The 27,569-nt window shown below is 36.1% G+C and overlaps 2 protein-coding genes and 2 long non-coding RNA genes across 6 annotated transcripts in view; 2 read left to right on the top strand and 2 right to left on the bottom strand.

Moving 5' to 3' along the window:
• Nucleotides 1–26,164, top strand: part of LOC128177016 (uncharacterized) — a 51,176-nt gene extending 25,012 nt beyond the window's left edge. For both annotated transcript variants that reach the window (XR_008242810.1, XR_008242811.1), the window contains exons 2-3: nucleotides 181–279; nucleotides 23,477–26,164. This is a non-coding gene — a long non-coding RNA (uncharacterized LOC128177016). The remainder of the gene's footprint in view (nucleotides 1–180; nucleotides 280–23,476) is intronic.
• LOC128177010 (putative nuclease HARBI1) lies at nucleotides 10,534–14,449 on the top strand. 2 transcript variants are annotated; one of them, XM_052843521.1, is made up of 4 exons: nucleotides 10,534–10,910; nucleotides 12,624–12,961; nucleotides 13,087–13,348; nucleotides 13,811–14,449. In XM_052843521.1, the coding sequence occupies exons 1-4, from the start codon at nucleotides 10,695–10,697 to the stop codon at nucleotides 13,955–13,957; spliced, it is 963 nt and encodes a 320-aa protein (XP_052699481.1). In that variant the 5' UTR covers nucleotides 10,534–10,694; the 3' UTR covers nucleotides 13,958–14,449. The 2 variants fall into 2 exon arrangements, with proteins under 2 accessions (XP_052699481.1, XP_052699480.1); XM_052843520.1 differs by having other exon boundaries at nucleotides 13,087–13,344.
• On the bottom strand, nucleotides 12,818–13,684 carry LOC128177015 (uncharacterized). Its single transcript, XR_008242809.1, has 3 exons — nucleotides 13,431–13,684; nucleotides 13,140–13,327; nucleotides 12,818–12,956 (listed from the first exon to the last, which is right to left on the bottom strand). It is a non-coding gene; the product is annotated as an uncharacterized LOC128177015 (long non-coding RNA).
• Nucleotides 14,708–18,984, bottom strand: LOC128177013 (nuclear apoptosis-inducing factor 1-like). Its single transcript, XM_052843522.1, has 6 exons — nucleotides 18,589–18,984; nucleotides 17,767–17,935; nucleotides 16,772–16,904; nucleotides 16,268–16,333; nucleotides 15,558–15,593; nucleotides 14,708–15,403 (listed from the first exon to the last, which is right to left on the bottom strand). The coding sequence occupies exons 1-6, from the start codon at nucleotides 18,744–18,746 to the stop codon at nucleotides 15,207–15,209; spliced, it is 759 nt and encodes a 252-aa protein (XP_052699482.1). The 5' UTR covers nucleotides 18,747–18,984; the 3' UTR covers nucleotides 14,708–15,206.
• Nucleotides 26,165–27,569: the final 1,405 nt, after the last annotated feature.

Consider the following 27,569-nt stretch of genomic DNA (forward strand, 5'->3'; position numbering starts at 1 on the left):
TTAGATGACATCAAACAAAAAATGACAATGAATATTAAAGTGAAAGAAAAAAATAATTACAAAATTAAGAAAAATATGTGAACGCATGTATAATTGATATACAAGTCGTATGAACCATCATTACTGATAACGGTGTTTCTGTGCCTGATCTCTAAAATTTTAATTTTTATTTGTTTACAGAGGACAGCAAACTTGGTTTTCACCAAGCCATGGATAACATCAAAGACAAATTTGCTAAAATTCTTCATTATCGTCTCATCACCAGGAAGATCAGAACCAGTCAGTATAAAAAGTGCAGAATTTCGCAATTACAATGTCAGTTTTTCTTTACTTAAACAGTTTTTTCTTACTAATAGTATACGTTAGGCACGTAGCATCGTGGGAGAGGGGGGTGGGGTAGGAGGGGGGGGGGCTGACCCACCCACGCTTTTGCGCTGCAAAGAGTTTTTTTTTAGATTTACATACAAAAAAATGAAATAACATGGAGTTGCCCCCCCCCCCCCCCCCACACACACACACACACACTTTTATTGGACCACGTAATAAAATGAATTGAAAATGAGGAAATGAACAGTGAAATTGAAGTGAAGTGAACGGTATAACACCCCCCCCCTTCCCCCGGATTAGGATTTTCGGGATTTTGGATTTTTGAAATAACCCTCTTTTTTCTTGATCAAGATTTTTTGGATGAGTCTGCCCCCTTCCAAAAACGATACTACGTGCCTGTACGTCAAGCTGATTTTTCATAATTTTTGAAAAAAGAACCAGTCAGTATAAAAAGTGCAGAATTTCGCAATTACAATGTCAGCTTTTCCTTACTTATACAGTTTTCCTTACTTATAGTACACGTCAGGCATGAAGCATCGGGGGACGGGCCAGGGGGCTGCCCCAACTACGTTTTTGCGGTGCAAATTTTTATTAGATTTACATACAAAAATTTCAAATAACATGTAGTTGCCCCCCCCCCCCCCACTTTTATCGGACCACGTAAGAAATGAATTGAAAATGAGGGGAAATGAACAGTGAAATTGAAGTGAAGTGAACAGTATACCCCCCACCCCAACCCCACCCCCTCGGATTTTGGATTTTTAAAATAACCCTTTTTTGTTTTGGTCAAGATTTTTTGGATGAGTCTACCCCCTTCCAAAAGCGATACTACGTGCCTGTACGTTAAGTATACCTATGACTCAAACATCTCAATATTTCCATCTTTTTCAAGGTAAATATAGGAACAATTATCTTTGCTGCAAGAAAAAGTGGGGGGGGGGGGTGAACCCTCTCTGATGCTATGTGCCTAATGCTTAGGTCTAACTAAAAGGGGGGGGGGGGTTAAGGGCTGGGCTAAGGGGCTAAGGGGGGCTACCAATTTTTTTTTTTCGCAAATCATGAAATTCCTAATCCGTAAAGGGGGGGGGGATGGGGCTTGTATACCTATGACTCCAACTTCTCAATATTTCCATCTTTTCAAGGTAAATATAGGGACAATTATCTTTGCTGCTAGAAAAAGTGGGGGGGGGGGGGTGGACCCTCTCTGATGCTATGTGCCTAATGCTTAGGTATTACTTTGCAAAAAATGGGGGGGGGGGGGCTAAAGGGGCTACCAAAAATGGGGCTAAGGGCTGGGCTACGGGGGGCTACCAAAAAAAACATTTTGCAAATCATGATATTCCTAATTCGTAGGGAGGGGGGGGGGGCTATTATACCTATGACTCCAACTTCTCAATATTTCCATCTTTTCAAGGTAAATATATCTTTGCTGCGAGAAAAAGTGGGGGGGGGGGGGGATGAACCCTCTCTGATGCTATGTGCCTAATGCTTAGGTCTAACTTTGCAAAAAAGAGGGGGGGGGGGCTAAGGGGACTTTAAAAAAAGGGGGGCTAAGGGCTGGGCTAAGGGGCTAAAGGGGGCTACCAAATTTTTTTTCTCGCAAATCATGAAATTCCTGCTCCGTAGGGAGGGGGGGGGGCTAGTATACCTATGACTCCAGCTTCTCAATATTTCCATCTTTTCAAGGTAAATTTAGGAACAATTATATTTGCTGCGAGAAAAAGTGGGGGGGATGAACCCTCTCTGATGCTATGTGCTTAATGCCTAGGTCTATCTTTGCAAAAAACGGGGGGGGGGGGGGGGGGGGCTGGCTAAGGGGGCTACCAAAAGGGGGGCTAATGGGTGGGGTAAGGCGGATTACCAAAAAAATTATTCCCAAGTCATGAAATTCCTAATCCGTTAGAGGGGGGGGGAAGGGGGCAGTATACCTATGACTCCAACTTTTCAATATTTCCATCTTTTCAAGGTAAATTAAGGAACAATTATCTTTGCTGCGAGAAAAAAGTGGGGGGATGAACCCTCTCTGATGTTATGTGCCTAATGCTTACGAGGGGGCTACCAAAAGGGGGGGCTAAGGGCTGGGTTAAGGGGGCTAAGGGGGGCTACAAAAAATTATTTGCAATTCATGAAATTCCTCATCCGTAAGGGGGAGGGGGGCTAGTAAACCTATGACTCCAACTTCTCATTATTTCCATATATTAGAGGTAAATATAAGAACAATTATCTTTGCTGCGAGAAAAAGTGGGGGGATGACACCTCTCTGATGCTATGTGCCTAATGCTTAGGTCTAACTTTGCAAAAAAGGGGGACAACCAAAAGGGGGCTAAGGGCTGGGCTTAGGGGGGGGGGAGGCTAAGGGGGGGGGACTACTTTTTTTCGCAAATCATGGAATTCCTAAACCGTAGGAAGGGGGGTGGGTAGTATACCTGTGACTCCAACTTCTCAATATATCCATCTTTTTCAAGGTAAATTTAGGAACAATTATATTTGCTGCGAGAAAAAGTGGGGGGGGGATGAACCCTCTCTGATGCTATGTGCCTAATGCTTCAGTCTAACTTTGCAAAAAAGGGGGGCTACCAAAAGGGGGACTAATGGCTGGGCTAAGGGACTAAGGGGGGCTACCTAAAAAAAATTTGCAAATCATATAACTTCTATTCCGTAGGGGGGGGGGGGGGGGGCTTGTATACCTATGACTCTAACTTCTCAATATTTCCATCTATTAAAGGTAAAAAAAGTGAGGGGGGGGGGATAAACCCTCTCTGATGCTATGTGCCTAATGCTTAGGTCTAACTTTGCAAAAAAGGGAGGGCTAAGGGGGGGGGGTACCGATTTTTTTTCTTTGCAAATCATGAAATTCCTAATCCGAAAAGGGATGGGGGTGGGAGGGGGGGGGGGGGCTAGTATACATTTGACTCCAACTTCTCTTTATTTCGATCTTTTCAAGGTTAATTTAGAAACAATTATCTTTGCTGCGAGAAAAAATGAACCCTCTCTAATGCTATGGGCCTAATGCTTAGGTCAAACTATGCAGAAAAATAGGGGGTGGGGGCTACCAAATTTTTTTTCGCAAATCATGAAAATCCTAATCCGTAGGGGATGGCTAGTATACATAGGACTCCAAGCACCCCTGCCCCCCCCCCCCACCTGTTCCACGGGGGCTAAGGGGGCTACCAAAAGGGGGCTAAGGGCTGGGTTAAGGGGGATAAGGAAGGGCTACCAATTTTTTTTTTCGCAAATCATAAAATTCCAAATCCGTAGGGATGGGGGTTGGCGGTGGGGCAGTATACCTATGACTCCAACTTCTCAATATTTCCATCTTTTCAAGGTAAACTTAGGAACAATAATCTTTGCTGCGAGAAAAAGTGGGGAGATGAACCCTCTCTGATGCTGTGTGCATAATGCTAAGGTCCAACTTTGCAAAAAAAGGGGGCTAAGGGGGGCTAAATGGGCTAAGGGGCTACCAAAAGGGGAGCTAAGGGCTGGGCGAAGGGGCTATGGGGGGCTACCAATTTTTTTTCCGCAAATCATTAAATTCCTTATCCGTAGGGTGGGGGGCTAGTATTCCTATGACTCTAACTTCTCAATATTTCCATCTTTTCAAGGTAAATTTAGGAACAATAATCTTTGCTTCGAGAAAAAGTGGGGGGGGGGGGGATGAACCCTGTCTGATGCTATGTGCTTAATGCTTAGGTCTAACTTTGCAATAAAGGGGGGCTACCAAAAGGGGGGCTAAGGGCTAATGGGCTAAGGGGGGGGGGCTACCTAAAACAAAATTCGCATATCATGAAACTCCTAATCCGAAAGTGGGGGGGGGGGGGCTTGTATACCTATGAATCTAACTTCTCAATATTTCCAAAGTAAAAAAATGGGGGGGGGGGGGGTAAACTCTCTCTGATGCTATGTGCCGAATGCTTATGTCTAATTTTGCAAGAAAATGGAGGGCTAAGGGGGTATGGGGAATGGGGTACTAATTTTTTTCGCACATCATAAAATTCCAAATCCGTAACTGGGGTGGGGTGGGGGTGGAGGGGAGGGGCTAGTATACCTATGACTCCAACTTCTCAATATTTCCATCTTTTCAAGGTAAATTTATAAACAATTATCTTTGCTGCGAGAAAAGGGGCGTGAACCCTTTCTGATGCTATGTGCCCAATGCTTAGGTCTAACTTTGCCCCAAAAAAGGGGGCTAGGAGGGGGGCTACCAAAAAAATGTTTCGCAAATCATGAAATTTCTAATCTTCTAATACCTTTGACTCCAACTTCTCAATATTTCGTTCTAATAAAGGTTGATTTAGGAACAATTATCTTTGCTGCGAAAAAAATGAACCCTCTCTGATGCTATGTGCCTAATGCTTAGGTCTAACTTTGCAGAAAAAGGGGGGGGCTACGAATTTTTTTTTTCGCAAATCATGAAATTCCTATTCCGTAGGGGGTGGCTAGTATACATAGCACTCTAAGCCCCCCCCCCCCCCCAGTCACCCCCGGTTTGGGGGGGGGGGCTAATAAGCTAGCAAAAGGGGCTAAGGGCTGGGCTAAGGGGGGCTTAGGGGGCTACCAAATTTTTTTTCTCGCAAATCATGAAATTCCCAATCCGTGGGGGGGGGGGGGGGGGGGGTACTTATGACTCCAACTTCTCAATATTTCCATCTTTTTAAGGTAGATTTAGAAACAATTATCTTTGCTGCGAGATAAAGTGGCGGAGATAAACCCTGTCTGATGCTATGTGCCTAATGGTTAGGTCTAACTTTGCAAAAAAAAAAAAGGGGGGGGGGGGCTAGGGGGCGGGGCTTCCAAAATAATGTTTCGCAAATCATGAAATTCCTAATCCGAAGGTTGGGGGGGGGGGGGGCTATTATACCTATGACTCCAACTTCTCAATATTTCCATCTAATAAAGGTTGATTTAGGAACAATTATCTTTGCTGCGAGAAAAAATTAACCCTCTCTGATGCTATGTGGGCTAAGGGGGGCTACCTAACAAAAAATTCGCAAATCATGAAATTCCTTATCCGTGGGGGGGGGGGGGGGGGGGGGGCTTGTATACCTATGACTCTAACTTCTCAATAATTCTATCTATTAAAGGTGAAAAAGTGGGGGGGGGGGGGGGGTAAACCCTCTCTGATGCTATGTGCCTAATGCTCAGGTCTAACTGGTCAGGTAAAAAAAGGGAGAGCTAAGGGGGGTACCAATTTTTTTTCTTCGCAAATAATGAAATTCCTAATCCGTAAGGGGGGTGGGGGTGGGGAGGGATAGTATACCTATGACTCCAATTTCTCAATATTTCCATCTTTTCAAGGTTAATTTAGAAACAATTATCTTTGGTGCGAGAAAAAGTGAGGGATGAACCCTTTCTGATGCTATATGCCCAATGCTTAGGTCTAACTTTGCAAAAAAAAAGGGGGGGGGGGGGCTGGGGAGCTACCAAAAAAATGCTTCGCAAATCATGAAATTTCTAATCCGAAGGGTGGGGGGCTATTATAAATTTGACTCCAACTTCTCAATATTTCCATCTAATAAAGGATGATTTAGGAACAATTATCTTTGCTACGAGAAAAAATGAACCCTCTCTGATGCTATGTACCTAATGTTTAGGTCTAACTTTGCAGAAAAAGGTGGGGTACTAAATTTTTTTTTTCGCAAATCATGAAATTCCTCATCCGTAAGGGGTGGCTAGTATGCCTTGGACTCCAAGCCCCGCAGCCACCCCCCCCCCCCGGTTCGGGAGGGGGGCTAATGGGGGCTTCCAAAAGGGGCTAAGGGCTCGGCTAAGGGGGGCTTAGGGGGCTACCAATTTTTTTTTTGGAAATCATGAAATTTCAAATCCGTAGGGGGGGGGGGGGCAGTATACTTATGACTTCAACTTCTCAATATTTCCATCTGATAAAGGTTGATTTAGGAACAATTATATTTGCTGCGAGAAAAAGTGGGGGGATGAACCCTCTCTGATGCTATGTGCATAATGCTAAGGTCTAACTTTGCAAAAATTAAAAGGTGGTGGAGCTAAGGGGGGCTAACAAAAGGGGGGCTAAGGGTTTGGCTAAGGGGCTTAGGGGGGCTACCAATTTTTTTTTTCCGCAAATCATTAAATTCCTTATCCATAGGGGGTGGCTAGTATACCTAGGACTCCAAGCCCCCCTGTCTCCCCCCTGTTCTACAGGGGGTAAGGGGGTCACCAAAAGGGGGGGCTAAGGGCTGGGTTTAAGGGGGAAAAGGGAGGGGTATCAAAGTTTTTTTCGCAAATCATGAAATTCCAAATCCGTAGGGGGTGGGGCAGTAAACCTATGACTCCAACTTCTCAATATTTCTATCTTTTCAAGGTAAATTCAGGAACAATAATCTTTGCTGCGAGCAAAAGGGGGGATAATAACCCTTTCTGATGCTATGTGCCCAATGCTTAGGTCTAACTTTGCAAACAAAAAAGGGGGGGGGGCTAGGGGGCGGGGCTTCCAAAAAAATGTTTCGCAAATCATGAAATTTCTAATCCGAAGGTTGGGGGACTATTATACCTATGACTTCAACTTCTCAATATTTCCATCTAATAAAGGTTGATTTAGGAACAATTATCTTTGCTGCGAGAAAAAATGAACCCTCTCTGATGCTATGTGCCTAATGCTCAGGTCTAACTTTGCAGAAAAAGGGGGGGGCTAAGGGGGAGGGGGAATGGGCTACCAATTTTTTTTTCGCAAATCATGAAATTCCTAATCCGTAGGGGGTGGCTAGTATACCTAGGACTCCAAGCCCCCCAGCCATCCCCCGGTTCGGGGGGGGGGGGGGGGGGGCTAAGTGGGGCTACCAAAAGGGGCTAAGGGGGGCTTAGAGGGGCTACCAATTTTTTTTTTCGAAAATCATGAAATTCCAAATCCGTAGGGGGGGGAAAGTATACTTATGACTCTGCCTAATGCTATGTGCCTAATGCTCCAAGCCCCCCCCCCCCCCACCGCCCCCCCCTCCCCGGTTCTGACGCCTCTTAAATTAATTAAAGATACTTTTGTATGCAATTTTGTTTCAGAGCCGATTTGATGTCGGGAAAAGCAATCCGTAATTTTGTTTCCTTGATTTCCGCTACTAATTAGTGAACTTTTATAAAGTTTTATTTTTTATGTATAAAATTTTTATAAATTGAAAATAAAGTATATCTTATATGAGCAAATTTTCGAATTGCCCAGGTATAGTATAACATGTACGGACACCTAACGGTGACAACCAAGTACATGTTTTTATTTATTTTCACATGTATATACACCTCCTTTCATATCTGTGTCTGAGTTCCTTCGGGGGCTTCTGGGAGGAGTTAATGCTGGACATTCGGGGGTGACTGCAATATAACTGTATATGTTATATGAAGTCTTCACCCATTGCACAGATGTCCTAACTCCCAGCCGGGTATTACAAAGAAAGGAGACTAACAGGCTAAGGCCCCATTACTAACATTGGGGAATATGTAAATTGCATATTTTGTAAATATAAATTAGAATCTGCACAATTGCCCCACATAAAGTGTCTGGCAAAATAAATGCTAAATGAAATTTTAAAAATTGTTTGTTTGTTAGGGAAAATAGTGTAAATAATTTCACGCACCTTTGAGATTACAGATACCGAAACTGTAGTAATAGGCTATTTTAGATTTTTCCAACTACATAAATAATCAGAACGAAGACATTTTATTTTCATTTCAATATTTGGTGTTTTAGATTAGTATTTTATATCTGTATTGAAAAATGAAAAAAGATAAATTCGGTTGGCATTTTGATAACGTAATATAGGACTGTGTCAAACGAGGATATTAATAATGTATTTATTTTTTTTTTTTTTTATATGCAAGAAATAATGTTTACAGCAACTATCGATCACAAAATCGAAAGTAACATACGCGAGCGATGTAACATACGGTACTCATTTTAATTGATATAACATGCATGGGTATAGTTCACAAATACATTTACCATAGGCGGTTATGTAAGCGTTCGAGTTCATATCTCCGATGTAACGAAGATACCCGGGTTTAATGTTGAGACTAAATGTGTTGAATAAAGACCCTAATCCGTCGAAAATTGACCCGCATCGTGGATTTTTGATCATGAAACCGGTTCAAAATTCAACAGTAAAGAAATGCAAATTAACGAATCAATATTTATAACTTAAGTTAGTTTAATTAAAATTTATTAGTTTTTACATATGATTGCGTCCATGAAAAATGGCCTTTGTGTTCAAATTTCCAGATTTTAATTGATTTATACTTATATTTGTCAGAAGATTAAAGTTTCATGAAGATCAAATAACTATTTATCAATTACTATCTTTATTTGGCATTTAAAGCTATGGATTTATTTTAACCTTGCCTTGCGACGCTACGTTATAATTTCATCAACGTCATTTATATGTTAGGTTATATGCTCCATTTTATTTGTTATATTCTTTTGCTTTTGAAGATATCTTACTAAAATTTTATTTAATAACTACAATAATTATGCATTTATATCAATACATTTTTTTAATATAATTATTAATGTGGTATTAATATTATTGAAAATGTAACTGTCACGAAAACTATGAAGTTTTTTTTAACGCACATTCATTTTATCTAAATAAATCCTATCTTAGAAAAAATGAATGTGCGCTAAAAAGACTTCATGGTTTCTAAAAATTATTCAATATCAATAGCTAAGAACATGGCATTTAAAAAATGTATGGTTCCAAATAAAAAAGAAACTTCGCCAAAAGTCGATCTTTCTTTTTATCATATTGTTTTAACTACTTTTCTTCTGTACATCTACACATGATTTGTCACTTTGGTGTTTTCATATTATTGTTAAGCATATTCTACTTTGATTCAGGTTTGCTGCCCCGTTCCGATTTATGAAAATAGGCAGCAAGCTTAATAAGATTTCCGGGACGTTTTGCTCTTATCTATAAAAAAATAATCAGCTTCGCAAGCTCTCGAGTTTAAAAATAAGCGTAGGCACTTGCAAAACTAAATGGGGACTACATCTTAATAGTAAACATGATAATGTCGATACAGATTCACGTACATTTCAATAAATTCGTCATTGTGTTTAAATTAAAATTGAAGCGAAACATGAATGAGATAAACTTTATTTCAAATTTAATCATTTGTCCTGGATCGAAACGTATGTTTCTTTAATCCCACGTTTATTGCCATAATTGAAACTCTTCAACGTAGTTAATTTTGTTTACTTTTTATGTGTAAATCAATATTTCTGATATTGTATATTTTCATATTTTATGTGAGCATTTATCCTGTATTGTTTCTATTTTGTTTTAAATCACGTGAGCGAATTCTGCATTGTTTCTGTTTTGTGTTAAATTGTAAGAATATAAAATCGTATAAATCCCAAGCAGTTTACTGCATGTATCAGAAATAAAAGCAGACTGGAATAAAAAAAAATGGGTAGAATGATATGGAAATAAAAATGTGCAAAGGTATCGAATCGTGATTAATTATTTTGTATGTTAAACATTTCTGCAACTACTCTCACAAATATCGCATGTTCTATAGTGCAAGTTATCCATTTATTAGAATACAATGACTCAAAATGTGTACACATGTTACACATCCATAACTATCATATTTCATATCTAATAGATTGCAAGTTTGATCACTAAAATCTTAATGTGATTTTGAGGAGTTTATTAAATAATAAGATTAATTTAGAATATAAAATAAATCAAATTATTATAGCAATATTATATTTTGGCTTGACTCATGATTAGCGCCATAATTTTTTGCGCGCAATGGCATACCATACATGACGTCGTTCTGTTTATATTTGACGTCATCACACTCCTAGCTGTTGAGTGGGTGGGTGCTTTAAAAACAAAATTCCTTTTCAGAGTTCTTATTTTTCTTTCAATTTTACTGTAAATAATATGTAAACGGTGTGACCGTTGGATCGAGCGCAGATTTAACACAGTGGAGTTTGATTTTTGTAGAACAAAATTTATTTGAAACATCGGATCCGCCACATATCAATAGCCAAAGTTTTACTAAACGTCGCGTGCTCAGTCTACATTATGACGTCATATTTCAGACGTAAAACGTTCAAGTTTTGTCTTCGGAAATAGCCGAAGAGAGTTACGTGATTCCAAACTTTTTTTTATTTCTTCTTTCATTGTTCATCAATTAAATTCATATGAATGCCGCTGTAATGAAATTAAATATTTTATCAAGTATCTAAAAGACCAGTACCCATATTTACTAAAGTTCGTAGACGTAGACGTAGACGTAAACTTAGACGTAGCGTACGTTTACGTCTAAAACGGTATTCACAAAATGACGTTGACGTAAAATTACGTCATAATCGGACGTAAATCTACGTCTGCTCGATAGGTACACGTATCTTATCAAACATGGCGGCGATTTTGTTTACACTTGCGAGAGAGAGGAGTCTGAGACGTCAGAGAGTTTTCCGGGACCGGACTAACCCATTAGATGTCTTCAGCGACCGAGAACTGATTTGCCGTTATCGATTCCCGAGGCGGACCATCGTTGATTTCATTCAGCAGGTGGACAGAAGACTTTCACGACCTACTAACAGGTCTCATCCTTTGCCTGTTTCATCTATGGTAAGTAATTTCGCTGATATTGAACCCGATGTATTTCTAGTTGCAGTATAATTTTCACCCAAGCATTTCACCCCCCCCCCCCCAAAAAAAAAAAATCCGAATATATACATTCATCACCATGATATTGATATGATAAAACACAATGTTAAACATGCTGTCTGGTTGATTAATTACTGACAAACAATGATTAGTGTCTTGTACAATTATCAATCATGACCCTTCTTCATCCAACAATTTACCAGGAATCCCAAGCATTTCACCCCCCCCCCCCTTTTACAAAAAATCCGATATATATATAATCATCAGAATGACATTTATGTGATAAAACACAATCTTGATGTTACACATACTTTTACTGATGAACAATGATCAGTGTCTTTTATGAATACCCATTATAACCCCCCCCCCCCCCTTTTGGGCATCAATTTTTTCACAACAGTATGCACAGACCCTCAAACGGAGGGATATTCTTGTTTTACGGGTGAAACTGTGTTAGGGGTTTTGAAACCTATTTTAAAAATATTATTTGAGATATTTCACATTAATTTTTCAACGAGAATATATTTGCAGATAAAGGATATTGGATGAATATATGAAATTTCATTGTTATTATTTGTAACATGTTGTAATGCATTATTATAGACGACAAGGTTCAGTATAAAGGGGTACACAGTAGTTCCACATACGTGAACTTATTAACAGTTCACAGTTTTACTTCCTAACTTTTAGCGATATGCGTGAAGTCTTGAATACTTCTATCTGGACAATGTTGTGTAATTACATATAACAGGTATATTCAGTCCAACCTGAGCATATGCGACTGCATACAAATGACAATGAAATTCCACCTACACGTATAATTCTTTTATTTATAAACACACAGAAAATTAATTTATAATAAGATGTTTGTTATTTGGACCACAATGCAAAATTCAGGACTTTTGATAATTGTTATTCCTTTGTGTCCTCATTAAAATTACACGGGGTATAGAAATTTACAGTACAAGAGGCCCATGGGCCACATCGCTCACCTGAGCAACACTAGGCAGGATAAAATCGGCTTCGTTGAGTCACAATACAAAATATCTGGACGTGGTATAATACATGTAGATTCTATACAAAAAAATCTGTTTCCCCCTGGATATTCTTATATTTACCAGTATAATCAAGTCCCTTTTCAAACACGATTTTATAGTCGTGTCACATTCAGCATACATGTACATCAAATTCTGAACCCAATAATCATCCAGGGGCCAAAGTTTAAACAATTTTAAGATATATAAAAATGCTATATAAATAAGTAAAAGCATATATAATAACATTTCAGTTTTTGTGAATAATTAATTTGTTTTCCTTTGTACAACGGAATCCCCTTTGTGGCCCCACACTACTCCTAAAGATTGTGATTTGAACAAATTTGAATCTACACTATCTAATATTCTTTCACAAAATTTACAGCTTTTCTAGGCAAATCTTTTTTAAGAAAAAGATTTAAAGATATTTCTCTGTATTCCTATGAAAAAAATTGTCCACCCCCCTTTCCCCCCAATAACCCAATCTTACCCCATGGTAATCATTAATTGTCCAAACAACTATTCTATTGTAGACATTCTGTACCAAAGAAAATTCAAAAACATGTATCTATATTCATTGAAACTTTAATTTAAATTTGAATAAGCAATAACATTAACACACGAGAATTAATTTTTACAGGTTTTGGCAACTCTTCGAGTTCTGTCCAAAGGAGACTTTCAGTCTGAGGCTGCTGACATACATGGTATTTCTCAACCCTCATTCAGCAGAATGTTTATGGGAGTCGTTGATGCCCTGAATGCCAGCCTTGACAACATCATTTTTCCGATGGGGCAAGAGGAAATTCTTCGGACAAAGGAGGACTTTTTGAGGGTGGCAAACTTCCCCAACGTAGTTGGTGCCATTGATGGAACTCTGATTCCAATCATGGGAATGACTGGAGACGATGAGCATGTTTTTGTGTGCAGGAAAGGGTTTCATGCCATAAACATGCAGGGAATCGTGACCGCTGACCTGAGGTAAATAAAAAATTCTATTTTTAAGTGGACAATCAGTGAAATTACTATGTTGGGTCTATAAAACTATCAACATTTTTTTAATTGTTTCCTTATGACTGCATTTATATACCAACATCTCATTTCAGATTTACTAACATCGTTTGCAAGTATGGGGGTGCCACACATGATGCATACATACTTGCAAACTCGAGCATTCCCGAGATAATGGACCAGCTGCCAGGTGGAGGATGGCTTTTAGGGGACAGTGGCTACCCCCTTCGTCCATGGCTAATGACTCCTTTCCTCACGCCCCAAGCAGGACAACAGGAGAAGTACAATGCCAGTCACATCAAGACAAGAAACTGCGTTGAGAGGGCTTTTGGTGTCCTTAAGTCCAGATTTCGGCAAGTATAAAAAAAAAAAATTTCATTCAAATATTAGACTTGCAGAACAGACTCCAAACATAAAGCATATAAGCAAAATTTCTTACCTGGGTAACACTTCTCTTTTATCTTCTCTTTATTTCTTTAATTTAACTTTTTCCCGAGACTGCACTTCCAATGGGACAACATCGCTCCCCCAACTGATAATGAGCTTACAATACAGAAAAAGGATAATTAGATACAGAACACCCAAATCATAAAATTATTTCAAATTCATTTTTTTATAAAATTATTTTTAAAACATCACTAACCCATTTACAAATGGGCCATACAAATAGTTGCAAAAACATGCAAAAATCCTTTGAAAAAATACAAAATAATGTTTGGGACTTGACAATGCATAAATTTATACTTTCCAACAAACGCATGACTAGGTGACGGATCATAATTCATATCCATGTTATTCAACAATAATATTCTGTTACAGATGTCTGCACAAAACAGGAGGAGCTTTGGCCTACACCCCTTCAAAATGTGTAAGGATCATCGAATGTTGCTGCCGCCTCCACAACAGGGCCATCGAAGACCGCATTCCAGCACCAGCAACAGGACAAGTACCCATCTTCTCCGATAATGACTCTTTCAATGCTGAAACTATTGTCAATGCAAACGCAGTTAACACCAGAAACATCATTGTTAGAAGATTTTAATTATTTAGTGGAATTGTCTGTTTATTTGATATATTTGCCTGTCCAATAGTTAGTAATTTTTGATAAGTAATGTGCAACACCCTGTTAAATGTAGTTTGATATTTTAATTATTCAAATAAGTGATAATTTTTTTTCTGCTTACAGGTCATTATCTTTGAATTGTACAAAAGTTAGTACGTTAAATGTGTTCTAAGATTGATGTTTTCCAATTTGTTATCTAAAAAATCATGTTCTACATTGTCAACTCAATTATGGTAAACGATTTGGTTATTGTTTTAGATTTGTTTTATTTGATATTTTTAAAGAGAGATATCATTTAAAGCTGCCATCTTACTGTAGAATTGTAATATTCCATTTTTGAATTCTCCATCTAACTGGAACACATACAAAGAAACATTTTTTTGTTAATCCACAGTGTCATTTTTTTTTTTTGTAAATCAAAAAATTAATACTGTTCAACACATCAAGATAATGCCAGAGTATGACTTACTGTACTTTTTAATTTACATTTTATATGCATGTATTGTTGTTAAAGTTGTCTTCAGATGGTACTCTTAAAATCTTAAAATACATTTATGAAATATATTGAGTCCCTTGAAATTTAGCATGTGTTTATTTGTTATTTGATGAATTTAAAAATGATAAAGTCTATTTTCCAAGACAATTCATTCATGTACTTAATGTTTTCACATTCTTTAAAATATAAACAAAAATATTGTAGTCCATATGGTGGATAATTATAATAAAATTTAATATAACCAGCAAATTAAAAATGCTGCTTCCATACAAGTAATTGTAATTGTAATAATGGTCAGAAAAGGCAGAACAAGATATCTGTGAGCTTAATTTTCACTAGTAATACCCCGCTCTGATGTGAATATGCAAAATGAGCAAAGTTGACAGAAAGCTGATTGGTACAAAAATAAATCCTAACTTCTGGCATGCCTAAACAAATAGTGTGATACAATTTCAAGCATCTGTGATGAATAGTTGCTGAAAAACTGTGACAGAAATTACCGTTACTGACAGACAGATGAACAAAAGGACAGTCATGAGACAGACAGACACAAAAGGGTAAAACAGTATAACCCCTTCTCCTTTGGAGCGGAGGTATAAAAAACATTGGTCTCACAGAGGGTGGAAGTTTCAAGCAAGTATAAATGAAATTACTAATTAAAACTCAGACAAAAGATTACAAACAGATTGAACATTTGAAGAAGAAAACAAAGCATAAAAGTTCTTCAAAATCTCGAGCCTCTCTTTTTCAATTTCCAGTCTCTGCTTTTTGATTGAAAGCTTCTCCTCCTCAATTTCAATGAGGCGCCGAGATCCGTAGCTGTACTCATTAAATGTCTGAGCTTTCCGTTTTCCTTATAAACGGAAAATAAATCTTATCTCGATATAGAGTAATGCCAGAACATTTTTTTTTATCTTTTTAAAATCTTAATATAAACTAGAAATTTTTCACATATGTAAGGCAAAATAGAATTGTGTTTCTGTTTTGTGTTTTTCTTGTTTTCATACCTTTAGAAGTAGACGGTTCTGACAAAGAAGATTCTTCTGTGAAGTTAAAGGAAATTTTAAAGAAAACTAGCAAGAGGTACCTTGAGTTTGCAAACTTACAAATGATACACCCCGTTAAGAAAATATCATAATTCAAGTAAATTAAGAAATAAACATCATTGAGAAAAGTTCATTGATGATTTTTTTCACATTGCTGTATATTACTTATATTAACATTTGAGAATGGCAAATCCATCAGAATCATTAACATAATGATGATCTTACATTTTCAATAATGCAACCATCATGTGTGTGCAATACATGCAATCATTGACATGATTGCACAGACAGGGAACACAGGGAAAGACAGACGGACAAGGAGATTCCTATTTAACCCCCCCCCCCCCCCCCAATCTTTGTTTGCAAGGGGTATAATCATATTGGCAGTGTGTATAATTATATCAATCTGATTAAAATCAGATCTGCGATCCTCTCCGACTAATTCGATGTTGCCACACAAGAGATCTTTGTGTAGCAACATTGAATTTGTTGGAGCGGATCGCAGATCTGATTTTAATCAGATTGATAATTATATTTGCTTAAACTAACAATTATAAGCATTTTGATAAATTTTGCACTTTTCTTGGGCAGAATGATAAATTTCAGTTAAATACCAGTATTTCAAAATGTTGAATTGTTTAAAGAATACTAAACATAGGATATATACTAACCTTCAGATTGAGAGACAACTGGCACATCACTATTAGTGTCTAGATTTTCAAGTTCTTCAGCTGGAACTAAAACAAATGTTGTTCTTTATTTATTTATTTAGTCATACTTTTAACCAGAAGCCTCTTGGTTACATTTATTGATATTTTTTTTTATTTACAATGCAGAAAAAAGACAATAAACCCAACCTTTGCAGTTAATGAACATAGTCATGCAAAGCTCTTTTATGGATAAAACCTTGAATACTCTAAGTCTTGAAAGAAGTAATAAGTTGTTTTTCTCCTTCATTATAAATCACTTACTCCTATGGTATAATAATGCAACTCCATATCTTAGAAGACTGATCATGTAGAACAGACAGACAAAGAGATGAACAGAGTGCTTCCAAAAAGACCCCCCCCCCTTCCTAAAACTTCATATGTGGGGGTATAACTACTGTAACTATTCATAGTGATAAACCAACATGATCAATGATAGTGAAGTATCATGGCAACTTATAATCTTACCCTCAGTGACAATAAATGGCTGTATCTCAAGGCAACTTGGTTTTTGGGACATCTGAGGGGAAGACCTGACTTCACTGGTGTCCACCCCATCCTCAATTCCAGATATGGCTGACTGAGGAATCAACTGCAATATCTAAAATTTTTATGGAGTTAAAAGTACATATTTCCTTACTATAGTCTGACAATTTACAATTCATTCCATAAAGAAAAAGGAGTTAAAAATAAAGCATCTTGTCAGAAGCATTAGAAAAAAAAATCATTTTCATTTCATCTTCATTTTCTTGTAAAGCAAATGATTCATAATTAATAACAATTTTATAAACAATATCATTTAGATTTAAATTGGATTGATGTTGGAGACAAAACAAGGGAGAAATAAAACAGCATGCAAACATAACACTTATATTAGTTGATACTAGAACTTGGAGACCTACCTTAAAACACTACTTGAAAACATATGCAGTAGTGATGGGATTTGAACCCATTATCTCCTAAGTCAGTTATATACATTTAGGGTACATAAAAGGACAGACAAGGACTTACACAGAACAACATATGTTCACGAGAGATTGTCAGTGAAGCATCAATACTGGTTAGTTCATACTTACCCACAATGATCTGTCTTCTCGGACATTTACAAATTTCAAGCATTCTTTCACTAAATGACAGAACCTTAGCATGTAGCTAAATATTAATTTTATATCATATTGTCAATTATACCCCCAAAACAATACCATTTGGGCTTTTGTAATTGCTAAATCAATGGACCAGTACACACAAATTGACACAATAACAGCTTGTCTTTGTATGTTACCATGGATATCTTCAACTTGAAGTTTATCATTTCATTGTTACGGACCTACCTTAATTTCCTTGTAAGGATCACATGTAACAAATTAACATATGAATACAACAGTATGAAATACTTCTTGAAGGTTTGGATTGCCTTTTAACACTGTAAAGATTGAAATAGAATAATGGCATGTTCAACAAACTTTCTCCTCCCAAGGCTTCAACATGGGTAGCTGTGAAGGCCCTCCTCCAGTTTGCGTCAAGTTTTTCCTCCGTTGAGCTTCTTTCTTCTTGACGGCAGACTGCATGTCTTGCCACTTTTTTTTTACTTCCACTACCCCTCTTGTGCACTGCAGACTTACGGCGTTTACTCTACATATGTGCACAATTGCATATGAAAAGAGCACAAACACTCAGTGTACTTGTACAGGTATTTAGATTAGAAGGTGTTAAAGTATCATGGGAATAAGTATCAATTGAAATTTCTAAACTCGAAAAATTAACAATAATCAGAGAGTAATGATAGCCATTAATCTCTACCTGCTTTTATTCTGACCAATACTTGTGAAGAGGAACATTTCTAACTGAAGACTGAAGAGCTACTTTCCCCAATTCACAACACAAATGCATGTAAATAGTCTACCAATTTTTAGCCACTTACAATAGGCTTGCAAATTAGAAATATCTACAGCTGATCTAAACATATGAACTTCATGATTTCATAATTATAATGTAATATGTGTGTGACCACTGTCATTTTCTTTCTATAAAACCTATAATTATTCAGAAATACAATGTGTTCTGTATATGTGTTTATTGTCAGCTGATATTCTGAATTGTGATTACAACAACTGTTAAATTCAAGAATCCGCAATGCACAAATCCATAAAACACTCAATGATAAATAATCATTAATGAAAAATCCATAAATGATGGACTAACACATTACTACATAAACAGTAAAATGGTATTTTTGATCTAGATAGTGATTATCTTCATGATCTCCGATTATAAAATCGACCTACTTCTCTGTCACCGACTCCCATGCCATTGTCTTCATGTTGTTAGTCAGACACGGTGAGAACTTTCCATACAAAACCTTGTAGCTAGTTCCCACCGCGTCCACTAATACTTCCACCTCCACATCGCTAAAATTTGCCTTTCTCTGCTTCTTCGCGTCCATCTTTCTTTAGTTTTAAACCGGCAGACGATAAACAAAAAAATTCGCGCACTTCTATGAAGTGAAACTAATTATTGCGCATGCGTACGAATAAATCGTACACCTAAGAATTCGTAACCTACGTCTACGTCTAAGAGTAGCTTAGTAAATACCATTTTACGTATTCGTAACTTCAATCTTACGTCATTCGTAACTTCTACGTCTACGTCTACGTCTACGAACTTTAGTAAATATGGGTACAGTTCCTTGATGTTAATGTTTTTATTTTCCATCTGATAATTTGATAAGACATACATAGAACTAGTCGTGTTTCTTGATTAAAGCACTATTGAAACTGATCTGTTGTCTTTTTTTAATTTATTTTAATTCAAATTACCTTCTATTGAAACACTGGAACATTTAAACCGAGTTTAGAGGCAATATACATCGATAAGTACCAGTCAATCAATGATCAAACTAACTTTTTAAAAACAAAATGGCTGCCAATATGGCGGCGCCCAGGGCTGGAAGAATTTTTTTTTGGCCTTAGTACCCCTGATTCAACTTTCATTTTTCACTGATTTTCTTATATATACGTGTTACCATTAATCCTCGCTTCGCGAGGCGGGCTTCGCCCGCCTCTCGCTGCGCTCGGTATAAATAATATATCATAATTAACCCTTTCGCTGCCACGTCAAAAAAGACGTTATTACGCTTCAGTGCTAAGCATGACGTTATTAAATTCATGTTTTGACGTAACAATCTGACACAACGCGCCGTACCATTTTTTTTTTTTTAGCGTTGCGGGATGCAGTTTTGTGTTTAATTAATAATTTCTAATGTTATTATCGAAAACAATGGCTTTTTATCTTTTTCTCTGTCATTTCAAATAAGACGTTACGCCATTATTTTTTTTCTTTCTTTCTTAGCGTCTCCAAATAAAAAAGAAATGTAAAAAAAACCCCACGTCTTTCAAAAAATATGAATTACTCCATTAATGATGCATGTTCCCAATCTTTTACAAATACGTGCAGTTTTTAAAATAATTCACTTTCTTATCCTGTCAATCTTAATTATAATCCACACATACAGGTGAATTTTTTATCATTGAAATTAGTTCTATAAGATGTAATGCATATATCTCTTATTTCTTTGTTTGCACATATATGAGACATAAATTTCACGATAAAAAAGGTATCTTATTCCTGAGAGAGGAGAGAGAGAGAGAGAGAGAGACGGGTATTGCTGGCTGCAGCATTGGTATACTACTACCCCCCCCCCCCCCCCCCCCCCCCCCCCCCCCCCCACGGATTAGGAAAATCATGATTTAACAATTTTTTTTGTAGAAGGTAAGAATTATTTTTTTTGGTTGGAAGTATACGTACACCCTCCCCCCCCACCCCCACTGATTTTCATGATTTTGGGAATTAGTTTAGTTTTTTTATTTATTTTTTTTGCTTGTCAATATTTCTGAGGATTAGTCTAGCCGGGGGGGGGGGGGGCTAGACCCCCCCACTCGCTTTCAATTTGCTTCCAACGCCAGTGATTTATATATAGAGAGTTTAAAGAAGAAATGACATACATGTAAAAATTATTTTGTGATTAAAAAAAACTTCTCGCTAACCTCAGTAAAGGGAATTTGTGTGATGAAAACGCTGCTCAATATTCATTTCTCATAACACTGTATGCTATTGCTTTATTAAGCGAGAAAATTGATATAGTGTATGTTTGTTACCGCATGCGCGGATCCAGAAAACATTTCCAGGGGGTGTCCGAGGGATACTTTTGTTTTCCAATGTTGGAGAGGGGTTTTGAGGCCTATTTCGGGAATTTTGCTATATAATCTTATTAATTTGAATTTTTCAAGAGGTTAAAGGAATAGTCCATGCACCCCCTTCTAGGTCCGCAAGTTGAACAAAAAGTTGAACAAAAAGTGTTATTCAAAATACCCCAAATGACTGTATTAATGATTTCTAAATAGAATAATATATAGGCTTATCGTGAAATTTTTAAAGCTGCTAAGTTCGCTTTTATACGATGGCTATGCTAAGTATGTGTATCATAATAGACATTGCAGTAGTTTTCCATGTCCATTAAGCCATATTTTAATGAAAAAGGGATGTACACAATTTATTTACAAAAACAAAGGACATAAATTGTATTGATTTCTTTCGTCTCATAATAAAATTCGCTGCTGAGGTCAAGGCGGGTATGGTTGTTGACTTTGAAAAAAATTCAAATCAAAAATAAACGTCGGTACTATTTGGGGAAGTGTTTTGTATACATGTACAATCGATACATCATATGCGGGTTGAATAAACCCAATCATTCGGGAACAAAACCAAACGGTTCCCGTTTCTAAACATTCCCAAGATGGAGGTGGTTTGTTTGTTTTTTTTTTCTCATACAGAAATTTTTTATGTACATTAGATAATTCAAACTTTGAAAGGAGACGGATGTAAATAGGCATCTTTCAAATAAATTTGGTCTGTATGAAAAAGTATTTGATACTCTCATAGCCAAAAAAATCGGACTATGTAGCTTTAAATTATCTGTATGTTTTAAAATCTTCCTTTTCTCGGACAGGTGAACATTATCTTAATTTTTATATTTTATTCCATACAAAGTAAAAACTTTTACCACATCGTATGTGTAATATTGACAATCACAATCGTCAGTTGTAAACGTTTGAACTCTCGGAAAAAGATGTATAATTTTGTTCTTAATGTTCTCTAATATCTTAGCTTATTTATCGATACAACTAAAATTGTGATTTATATTATAGTTCTAATATTCAAAGAATCAAAAACAATTAATATAGACCTAAGAAAGTTAACGATTACACATAGTTCATCATTATACGATGAAATATAACAGTTATGAAATGCAAAACATTTACGATTCTATATCTCGATTGGGGCTAAGGAGTTTTTTTTTTAACCATCTTGTGGTCTTACAGTTTGTTTTAGTGATTAAATCCGCTTGACCAACTGAGTTGTCTAAAATATAATAATGATAAAATTTTGTGATTAAACATTGATATATTTTATATACTTAAATTATACATAAACTGAAAGAATAAAAACTATTTTCATGAAGTATATTACAGTCCTAGAAATCTTTCCTTCCTTTACCGCTATATTTGCGCCTTTACACACAGTAGATGCTCTTTATGACCATAAAACAGGTAATGAAAGTCCATGCGGTCCGAACCATCCATGTGAAAATTAAATGTCTATGGTGTGTGGTGTCCAATTTTAGAGAAACGGTTGAAATTTAGTTTCAACAAAGAATATCTGTTTGAAATGCCCTGAAGAAGTAGACAGAAGATACGAAAAAGGTATCAATAGGACTTGAAGCGCGCACGAGGGGGGGTGGGAGTGTGTGCACTGAAGTCTTAATCTCGAACACGGTCGAAGAAGCATCACCATTATCTCCAAATAAGTTATTACATGCAGTTCTTGTTTTTCTGTCCAAAGATTCAGTTTTGTTCTTTCACATGCATGAAAACTACAGTAAAATGTCACCAGATGGAATTTTTTTTAATGTTGATCATCTGGCTTAAATTTTGTTCTAGGATCATATCAAAGTAATTTTTTCAGTGCCCCATTCCTCCTTATTTGGCATATCGCAGTTTATATTGCCGTTCATTAATTAACTCTGAATGAAAAAAATACATATGAAGTATATGCTTCCTTTGGTGCTCTATCAATATTTCAATTCTAAGTAAAAAAAAAAGACACACGGTCTCCTTCAAGCGATTCATATTCTCTCGATTTCTTGCATAGTATACAATACCAGAGAACGATGCTGTATGTAGTAGCTTTTTACCCGATTTATGTTTTAAATAAAAAAAAAACTCATGGATAATACCGATCTGTTTTATTTGATTTTTTTAATCAGCACTAACGGCAGCATGAAAATAAAAAAGTCATGCACACTCGAATTATACTCGGCCTTCGGTGGTGGACTAAAGTATTGTATTTTGACAGTATTTAAGCCTTATCCTAAGCTATGACAAATTTATGAGCTATGGTGAGATCTTATGAAAAATATTTGGTCTTAAGATAGATTTTAGTCAAAAGTCGGTTACGTTAAACGAGCCCCAGGTTTATGTGGCAGAGTAGGAAAAAGTATGATTGGTCGTGCTCTTGTGGGGGGGGGGGGCATTTCCTTTGGTCCAGGTTGTGCATTAGGACAGATATTATTTTCCGGTTCTAACGGAAATGTCCTGGGGATGTATTCACAAAAACCAAACGCCAGCCATGGTAAAACGCAGACAACGAGTTGGCGCTGTGTGACGTAGTGACGTTATGATTATGATGTCAATTTTTACGTTGTGACGTTATCAGCAGTATTTCACTAAACACATAGATCATACGATGTATATTGATACAAATTTAAAAAATTAATAATGAAGAACAGAACCTGAATATATTTAATATTTTTTTTTATTTTAATGTATATTTTTTCAAATTGCAATAGGCCCAAATAGGCCCTGTGGCACTTCACGTAGATATTCAAATAAGCCCAAATAGGCCCTGTGGCACAGAAATGGTTAAGGAAAGGCAAAATTTATTTTTAAAAAAAGCATTATTTACTATTTTTTGAAAAAATGTTTAGCCCTTACCCTGGGTACAAATATTAATGAATTCAGCATAATCAATATTTTATGAATTCAACTATTTAAAATATTTAATCTTATAGTTTAATATAAATCAAGTTCTTTTCAAATGTTTTTCTGTTATTTCGAGATTCGATGCAACCGGGGCAGAAATCGCACTCCCTTGAGGAAGGGGGAGGACGTCAAACGCCAAAAGAAAATTTTCCGGGAAAGCAAGACTATTTAAAAAGAAAATGCAAGGCGGTGGACCCGGATAAAGCCCAGGAAACTGCGCCGAATCACGGACGAGCTGGACCAAGTACCACCACGGACCTGGAGGATGTTGTAGTCATCCATGGCAGAGAGGATGATTCCGGAGTTTAAAAAAACCCCATTGAAACCATCATATCAAAAAGATTGGACACATCTGAAGGTAGCCACGTCTCCTTTAATAAGTCTGCTACATGAAATAATCAGCATAGTGTACCACATTTGTCTGATTCAGATGATGCAATTTCCCCCTCATGTTCATCTCAGTCAATTACAAGTATTCATGATGACATAAGTATGCATGTACCCCAGTCAGTAAAACAAAAGTTAATGAATGGGGAATTTGTTGAATTTCATACCCTTTTGAATAAGCAAAATGATTTAGAAGCTCAAGAAAATAAGGTCTTATTCATGAATGGGTAATTTACATTGAAACCTACAAAAGTGATCAAAATTACAACAATTGATGCTTGGGTGGGTGCTTTTTTCATTTTCATGAGTATTTATTTGTCAGCACATATTGATGAAACTCACAATCTAATCAAATATATAGCAAATGTTAAACTCGGCGCCAGTCGTGTTTCCGGCGGATTGGGTTGGAGAGATTATGACCGCCAGTTTCGTGGAAAAAAACCGGTTACCTTATCACCTATTGGGGTGGTTGCAAAAAAAGATGGTGTTTGGCGTTTAAATCCATCATTTTTCACATCCTGCTGATTTCATTGTAAACGATTTTATAGATCCGGGAGCATGTTCTGTACATTATACTTCTTTTGATGAGGTTTTAAAAATGGTTGGGTCACTAGGTAAGGGTGCTGTATTTGGAAAAATGGATGTAAAGTCAGCATTTAGATTGCTACCAGTTCACCCTTCAGATAACCAATTACTTGGTTTTAAATTCAATAATTTTCACTACTATGATCTGTGCTTACCAATGGGATGTTCAATTAGTTGGGGAAAAATTTGCACATTTTGTTCGGTGAAGTGAAAACTGGAGTTCACACTCTGAATCATTACCTAGACGATTTTATATTTGCAGGAGACACCTCTGAAATATGTAAATTGTTGATGTCTTCATTTAGAAAAACATGTTTTGAATTTGGTATTCCCTTAGCGGAAGATAAAACAGAGGGTCCTAAAACTGTTATTACGTTCTTAAGTATTGAAATAGAAACAGATACTAGTAATATGATTATTAGAATTCCTAATGACAAAATACTGACTTTACTGTTTCAGCAATCTTAGAAATGTTACAAAAAGAAAAAAGTTACTCTTGGAAAGTTACAATCACTAGTAGGTTCTCTTAACTTTTGTGCAAAAGCAATTCCATCAGCTAGAGCATTCAATAGAAGATTTTGTGATGCTATGTGCGGAATTAAGCACTCCAGTCATTTATTATAGTAACGTCTGGGATGAGATCAGATCTTTGTGTGTGGCTAGATTTTATACACAAGTACAACGGTAGCTTAAATTTCATGAATGCCAATTGGTTATCAAATGACCAACTACATCTTTATACTGATAGCGCAGGCAATCATCAGTTGGGTTGTGGTGTCTACTTCAATGGTCAGTGGGCTTATTTTGAATGGCCCGCCTGCTGGAAAGACCTCAGATATAACTTTTTTAGAATTAGTGCAATTGTTCTTGCAGTTTTTTTTTTTGTTTTTTTTTATATATATATTTTGAAATTTATATACATGCATACACAAATATACATGTATATGGAAAAGGAAAAAAAATAGTAATACAATCACAATTGGTCTGCTAGTGTTTTCAAAATTTTGTAACTGGATTTGACACTTTTTGCACTCACTGTAATAAAGTAATAAGAGATGTTTTTAGAACATTTAAAAGCGCATTCTCATTTGGAATTTCGTTTTGTAGTGTACACTTCATTTTATATTTATATATCTTATACCCTACAAAAGATATGACAGTATTGAGAATTTTCGTTGCGTCTGAAAACTTATAGAAAAAACCTACAGCAATTGTTTTCCATGTTATATTCAACTTTAATATCCTGATACTTTTTCCCATATTCTTTTTGTTTCAGAACATCCATACATTAAATGTCTATATTTTCAATTTGTTCACAACTTACATAATTTTTTCGAACATCTTTATTCCATTTATTTACGTTATAATTGCAGTTCAGCTGATTGTGTAGAAGTTTATAGTTAAGTTCTGCTATTTGCTTATCAAATGCGTTTATTATCTTAGCCGTGTATATATTTTTCCACTGATCATTGGGTATATTGAATTCTTTTGACCATTTTGCTTCCATTATTGGTTTTTGTGTCTTTTTTTATAATAAAATTTTATAATAGAATCCCGATTTCTCATGTTCCGGTTGTTTTATTTTTCCGCAGAAATGAAAGTATGGATTTTGAATGTTAGTATTGTTTACATTTGAATAATCTACATTCAACTTTCTAATAGCGTTTTTTATGATAAGATATTCACATATATAGTTTCTTTTTGATTTAAGATTTTCTGTAATATCATTTAAATCTTTTATACCATCTATTGTAAACATATCTTTAACATATAGGATACCACTTTTTATCCACGATTCTAGGAAAAGTGGTTTGATAAAGTTATTCTTATAAATAAAATTTTGGGAATTTTTGTAGAACATTTAGATCATTTGGTTTAACAATATTGCTTCTCAACAAATATTCAAAATCTATTCCGTTAATTTTCAATATGTCTTCTATATATTTTCTTAGAGAACTTTCCTTATTGATCCATCCCGCTTTTACACTTTTTAATTTGCACTCCACATCTATCAGGCCAAGACCACCTTCGTTTATTGATCTTACAAGTGACTTGCGTTTAATCCTCTCTCTCTCTTACCCCATAAAAAGTTATAAATAATTTTATTTAGTTATTTTAATGAATTCAATATTTGGGTTTTCCAGAACTATAAACAGATACAATAGTTTGGATACTATTAGAGAATTAATAACTGTGCATTTTCCAAATAACGTCAACTTTCTAATTCGCCAGGAATTTTCTCGAATTCTTTAAGTTAATTCAACCAATTTTTCTCATCGTTAGCTTTTTTGTCATGTCCTAAGAAAATTCCAAGTGATTTAACTGGATTATTTGTCATTTTAATACCATCTACATATTGTAACGAGTTTTTCAGTGGCCCCAAAAGGATACCTTCTGTTTTTTCTACATTCAATTTAGTACATGACATTCTCCCAAACTTTTCTATTATTTTATGGCATCTTTTGATTCTACATTTTTTTAATGGAAACGTACAGTCATCTGCATGTTGTACGCATTTTAGTTTATTTGTTTGTCCTAAATCCCTGTATACTTTCAGACGCATTGATCTTTAATACCAAAATTTCTATAACAAAGATAAATAGTAAAGCAGAGACAGGACATCCTTGTCTTAAGCCTCGTAACATTTTACACCTTCTAGTCAGCCAATTATTATTTTTTACACGAAAGTATGGCTTTAGATATATGTAATAGAAGATCTTACAACAGCGTTTAAGTAGATGATTGACCTTCCAAATATAATATAATATATGTTGTATTATGAATTTAACTCGGGCTTGGTTACGTACTATCAACGCGAATTTACTTAGTGATTCGATAAAGGCGACCTCACTGTAATGTTAATGACAACATAATACAGACAATAAAAACAGTATTAGGCAATCAATGGTTTAGAGCTCCTATTAGTCACTTTTTTGTAAAACTCGACCAAAAATGGGTATAATTTTGGAAATTGATAGAGGAAATTCGGACTAAATTAAACTTAAAATATGAGCTTAAAACGATTTATTTAAATAGTGGTGCTACAATGAACAATAAGTAGTTTTTCGTTCCTATTAGAGGATTTTTTTTAGCCCCTGAGTAAACGTAATCCTCAAAGGTCATATGAAACGATTTTTAACACTATGATTTTCTTTCATAAATATATAGCTTGGTATTAACAAATGTTAAAATACGTG

This window comes from Crassostrea angulata, chromosome 3, assembly GCF_025612915.1.
Source record: "Crassostrea angulata isolate pt1a10 chromosome 3, ASM2561291v2, whole genome shotgun sequence".
Classification (NCBI taxonomy): Eukaryota; Metazoa; Mollusca; class Bivalvia; order Ostreida; family Ostreidae; genus Magallana; species Magallana angulata.